The sequence below is a fragment of the Telmatherina bonti genome, assembly GCF_933228915.1.
Source record: "Telmatherina bonti genome assembly, chromosome: 6".
NCBI lineage: Eukaryota > Metazoa > Chordata > Actinopteri > Atheriniformes > Telmatherinidae > Telmatherina > Telmatherina bonti.
Window position 1 is genome coordinate 30,189,323 of NC_136624.1, and position 6,428 is coordinate 30,195,750.

General features: G+C 36.7%; 1 protein-coding gene across 1 annotated transcript; it reads left to right on the top strand.

Moving 5' to 3' along the window:
• Nucleotides 1-2,576: 2,576 nt before the first annotated feature.
• Nucleotides 2,577-5,908, top strand: cyb561d2 (cytochrome b561 family, member D2; the record flags this gene model as incomplete). Its single annotated transcript, XM_079242823.1, has 3 exons — nt 2,577-2,709; nt 2,803-2,840; nt 5,405-5,908. The coding sequence occupies 3 exons, from the start codon at nt 2,577-2,579 to the stop codon at nt 5,906-5,908; spliced, it is 675 nt and encodes a 224-aa protein (XP_079098949.1).
• Nucleotides 5,909-6,428: the final 520 nt, after the last annotated feature.

Sequence of the window (6,428 nt, forward strand, 5' to 3'; positions counted from 1 at the left end):
GATGCAATAAATGCACAACTGATTTTAGAAACATTTCTGGATCCAAATCCTGTTTTAACTGAGTGCTGTTTGGGGGCCAAAGGGTGTCTCTGTCATTTAATATTAGCTTAGTTTATTTTCCCTCTCTCTTATTGTTATTAACAAAGATTTAGATTTACATTCAAATTTATTTTGTTGTCTACAGAATATGAAATGAAAAATTAGGGGCAAAATGATCAATTCAAACCATTCACTATTCAAAATATGGAAAAACTAAAAACAATTAATTCAAACTGTAAAATATAAATATCAAGTTCTGTGTAATAAAAGTATTAAAAAAGTACAAATAATCACTAAGATAAAATTTGCGCATAGCCTCTATACATGTGCAGGGGATCCACAGTTATATCAGAATGAGATTTATTGTCAACATACAGTGTACAACGAGATTGGGGATTGTGATATTATATAGTACAGTAAAAAAAAACAAAAAAAAAAAAAAACCTCTCCAAATGTTACCTTCCTACTTTCATTAATTTATTAACAAAAATTATGAAAAAAAGGATAAATAATTTATGTGATATTGTCAAACGATTTAGAGGTTTGAGATGATTGATAAATCAGTGCGTTCTGCTTTCTAATGACATTTTGCACAATTTCTTAAATTTGAAGGTAACTTGTGTAATACTGTTTTCCAAAGCACGTTTAAATCTAGTTAAAAAACAAAACAAAACAGAAAAAGCCTCCACGTCAGCCAGCAGTGATGCATCAAGATCCCCAAAATAAAGTATATCACTTCCGGTCAACGCAAGTTCAGAATAAAGGCGTGAAAATATTAGGCATTTAACAGACTATTAACATTTACATTTAAGAGTAAAATTTCAAATTACATTTATATATTATACAGTCTATTTTAACTTTATGAAACAAAGTACAGATTTGGTTCTGATTACTGAAAATAATATACAAACTATACTGAAAATGATGATACATAACAAAAACTATGTCCTTGATATTACATCTTTGAAATAGGGTTCTTTTATAAATTCAGCTTGTTTTTGATAAAAGTTTAGCTTCATTTTCTAAACTGCTTTGTCTGACTGGGTTGTGGGGAAGCTGGAGCTTATCCCAGTAAACATTGGGTGAGAGAGAGGGTACACCCTGGACAGGTCATCAATCCATCATAGGGCCAACAAAGAGAGACAGACAATGATTCACGCTCACACTCACTCCTGGGGACAATTTAGAGAAACCTATTAACCCAACATGCATGTCTTTGGACAGTGGGAGGAAGCTGTAGTACCTTGAGAGAACCCACACATACACAACTGATGATCAAACCAGCGACCTTCTTGCTGTGAGGCCACAGTGCTTACCACTATGCCACCGTGCAGCAAAAGTCCAGCTTATTAAAATTTTTAAAAAAGTATTACAAAGCAATAGTGTGCAGCTCTGTGTTTGCACGTTTCCTGTGATTATGACTTTTTTCTGTGCTGATGCCAACTGCTCTGTGAAAAGCTTCAAAACACAAAACCACAAAGTGAGCACAGTAGGCTACACACCACTGAAGTGTGATGGTAAAGTTAGTGTGGGTTTCATTAAAGGAGCTCTATTATGCTATTTCTAGTTTTCTGAGCTTTCTACAGTGTTATAGTGTTGAATACTTATCAGACCTATGAGCGGTGCTGTATTATTTTTTTTTAAATAAAATTATCTAAATGCATGTTAGAGTTTTCCAGCACGGTCTATGTTCGGTTTCCATCGCGACGGAAAAAACTGAGTTTAGAGAGTTTTTTTTTTTTTTACCTTGCAATTTTAGTGACGTCCTGGGGGAGGGACTCAGTGATTGGTCATCTTCGCTAAGTTGTGCACGTTCACGAGAAGAAAGCCACACCCACCTTCACTGCTCAGAATTACTACTTCGAGCAGTTGACCAATCACGCAGCCCACAGGCAGGACATAGGGCGGCCCTTTCTCTGTTCGCTTATTTCTGCAAAGGCTGATCTGAGAGGATCAATACAAAATGAATGAAGGGGTTTGTTAAAAATGCTTGAATTTTTCTTACTCTTCTGGACTTGCATATTAAAATAAACTAGCCTGAAATGTGCATAATAGAGCCACTTTAAACATCTGATGCAAGTCATCAGGGCAAAGGTAATAACAATATAGATTTGAGATTCCACAAATAAGTGCCATCAATTAAATTAGCCTATCTGATTATTTCCTTAAGTGGTACTAGAAATGCCAATTTCGCTTAGTTTTGGAAACTAATTTATTTTGAAAAATTAACCGGAAGTTGCCCCCTGTCGCTCTTCGTCGTTCAGCAGAAGTCAAACTCTTTAAAATGACGTGGAATATGTTCACGTTTTGTAAGAATGAAAATGACAATTATTTGTTTGCGAATGAATCCATTTGCATCTTGTTCTGTGTATTTAAATGAAGCAGGAAAACATTCGGGCCGGGCAGGTAACCAGTAGACTTTTAGTCCATTATTACTTCCGCTTTATTGACCAAACAAGTCGCAAAGTTCACGTTGGTACCAAGCATAGGCTGTAAATAAAGAGAGAGGTACCACGCTGGTGATTTGAGTTTAAAACATGGTTCACAAGAAAGAGTCTGAAACCGAGCCTCGGCTGTACGGTTGGATCAGAACAACCTCTGCAGCTCTAACTCACCTCATCTCCGCCAGCTTCACTGTGTTTGTCGCAATCCTGTCTCGGCCAGGAACAAGTGAGTGTTAAATAATATTAACACCTTTTCGTGTTCAATCTTCATTTTATGCATCATTTTCTAACTACGTCATTTGTACTTTCTTTCTTTTAGGTTGGTTTTCTTGGCATCCTTTCCTGATGACACTTGCTGTAAGTAAGCTGAAAGCTGTCCAAACATCCCATTTTAATAATTGTAGAGTATTTATACCGTCAGATAATCAGTAAATAGAGTCAGCAACTTCCGGTGCCTCGCACGTCAATTTCATATGCTAAATATAAAGTCGCAAGTAGCTACATTTCATGTGTTTTACATAAAACTAAAAATACAAACGGTGAAACAATTACAATAATAACAAAATTCAAATGTGGGCCCAAAAGCCATGATAAAACTTTTTATAAAATTCCTTTAAAATATTTTTAACAACATGCAAAAGTGGATTTTATGATATTGGTAGCCTACAAGAGAAAATAAATATTTTAAACCTGGATTAAAAAGTGTCTACATCTGGGTAAAATTTAATCTCCACTTTGCATCATAATTGCTAATGCTACTCCGCATGTTTAGACTAGACTGGTTTGGACTTCCCAGTTCAATGATCTAAATAGTCCCAGGTTTATATTTTCTGACCATATCACTGATGTATTCTGGGTCTAAACTGTTGTATAATATCTAAGATGTCATTGGGGTTTCATTATGTGACTGACTGGATTTGTTTGGTGCAGTATTAAAACCAACTTCACTCTGGTGCAGACCAAAGAAGCGGACTCTGGTGAAAGCCGGGGGTCTCAGTTCTCCTAAAGTGACCAAGCAGAAAGTGAAGATGCCCCCTGCAACAAAGCATCTAGAAGAATCAAATCAAATAAAATCAAACTTTATTTTTAGAGCATTTTTCCACACAGATGCAATTGAAAGTGTTTTACATTTCACACGTATGCACACACTAACACAACCACACACACAGCCCCACCCTTCCCCTAACCCTTGAAGGATGTGATGTTTGTTTGGGTTGGAGGGAAAACAAAGCCAACAGCATGTGTTCAGAAAAATTATGGTCTGCACAATGCAGTAAAATTAGGAACCCCAAGACCAGAGTCCCACACAATCTGTTTTTTTCTGACCTGAATTCCTCACAGTAACCAAACCCGACCTGTTAATATCTCCTACTGAAACCTAGACGCAACCCAACTGCTTTATGTTTAACCTGTGACCCAATCCGCATGTTAAGACATTAAATAATTGTATAGACTGTTTGTAAAAGGTACATACACCTTCATGACTCCTTCATTTAATTCCTTTTTACGTATTCGTCATTATATTTAACATGATTCTTGCTTTGTCATCATTTTCATTTACAATTAAAAAAAAGGAAAAGGCAGCAGTAAATGTATTTGAAGGTTTATTTTAAGCAGAATTTGCTCTTCAGGTTTTTTTATCTAACCTTTGTATATCACACTGAACCGCCACCTCCTTATAGTCTGTTATTTGACTACTGGGGATTTGTTTGCTTGGGAGATCGCTACAATATCCTCCGTCATCCTTGTGTATTTATTTATTTTATATCTTACTGGCTGTTCTGGATGGCGACAACTTTCCTCACAGTATAAGCGCAAACTTTGGAAATACTGTCAGGGCTTCCCATTAAAGGCGATCCTGTACACTTGTCATGTCCATAAAAATAAAGAGAAAGGGAGAAAGAAGAAAAAAAATTCCTGCGACCCGACTGCAATAAATATCTGCCTGCACATTTATTAATCTGTGTAATATTTTACCTTCAAAATTGGGTTTTTGTGAGAGCATTGCCTGTAGCATAAAGATGATTTAAAGGTGGAGTATGTAAGATTTTCAATATTTTCAAAATAAATTAACTAAAAAAATAACTACAATCATAATTAGTTTTTTTTAAAAAAAATGGTAGGTTCCAGTCTGTCCATATTTGATGCGTTATTAAATTTCAAGTTTAATTAATGACAAAGACCCTTCTTAAATGTTTGCCTACCAGTAAAAGAAAAAGGTGCCTTTTGTCATTTGTCATTAATTAAACTTATAATTTAATAACGCATCAAATATGGACAGACTGGAACCTACATTTTCAAAACACTATCTAATTATGATTGCAGTTATTTTATTAGTTGATTTTTTTTTAAATATTGAAAATCTTACATACTCCACCTTTAACTATGTGACATTATGTAATGAGATGACACTTCTTAAAAAAAAAAACAAAAAAAAAAACCAACAGTGAGGATGTTTCATCACTAGATGCACAAATGTGATTTAAAACTCAAATGCAGGGGAGAAGAAGAAGAGGAGCAAAAATGGGGATGAAAAAAATCTAATTAATGCTACAGTTCTGCTTGAAATAGACTGACGGCAGGTTTAAAGCTGTACTGTGGTCAGACAAATTAAGAATTGATCTGGCTTTTTCAGTCTGTACACGGCTCAAGTGAGCATTTATGGGATGCAGTGGAGTGCAGGGTATGGGAAACTCATATTTTAGAAGGCTAAACTTGTAGAAAAAGCCAAAGTTTTGGAACAAGTGGTGCCATTTGGGGAAGATCTTGCTTATTTCAGCAAGAAAAAGTCATGTGCTGGTTTAAACTGGTCTACCTTCATTCCAGGCTTGTCTTCCACTGGCAGAAAATGTTAGATGTTTAATTTTCAAATATGATGGATAAATAAAAACATGTAATGTCTTACTTCTTTCCTTCCTCAGTTTGGCTTCCTCATGACGGAAGCCATCCTCCTCTTCTCACCCCATGGCTTTTTCACCAAGACGTTATCGCACAAGACAAAGGGCCGTGTTCACTGGATCCTGCAGAGCCTGTGTGTATTTTGTGCAGTCCTCGGCCTGGCTGCCATCTTTTACAACAAACATCTGAACAGTAAACCCCACTTCACCTCGTGGCACGGTCTGCTGGGCCTTCTCACCGTGTGTGTGGTTGCTGCGCAGTCTTTGGCAGCCGTGCCTCTCATTTACCATTCTTTAGTCAAAGGCTGGTCCCTCGCCAAGCTGAAACGCTACCATGCAGCGTCTGGACTCATCACCTACCTGCTTGGCGGCTGCAGCCTGCTCCTCGGGCTCTGCTCTGCATGGTTCACGGCGTCTGTCGGGGAATATACCTGGTACCTGTCAGCGCTCTGCCCAGCGCTCGGTGCTCTCATCATAATGAACCAAGTCTCCAGGGCTTACATTGCCAAACAGCGATTGCAGTCCTGACAAAAACAAAAAACAACCCACATTTCTCACAGCTTCTGTACCAGTGCAGGCATTGCCTCAGAGATTTAATTCATTCTGTAACTATTAAGTTATTGCTGTGATTTATACAAAACGTCTACTGTGACATGCTTCAGTCCTGCCTTTTTATATTTGTTTTGCTGCTTTTTGTTAATGATTCTGTGACATTTAAATAAATCCCAAGATAAAATAATTGACGGTGTTAGTGATTTACTCTGCAGTAGAAGAGTGTTTTATTGTTAAAATAACATTGATAACACGGTCATATTTAACTTTGATTTTCGGCTGCATGTATGAAATTCTTACTGGGTCAGCCACTAATGGGTCAAAGTGAACAAAAAAAAAAGTCTATAAAAAAAACGCAGTTACAAAAAAACCCCAAAAAACCAAAAAACATTTTACATCATAAATAAGTACATTTCAGACACTTTAACTGAAATTAGGGACACAACTCATGTGAGTGAAATGCAGTAAGTAATGGGGAAAAAGATATTCCAGAGAA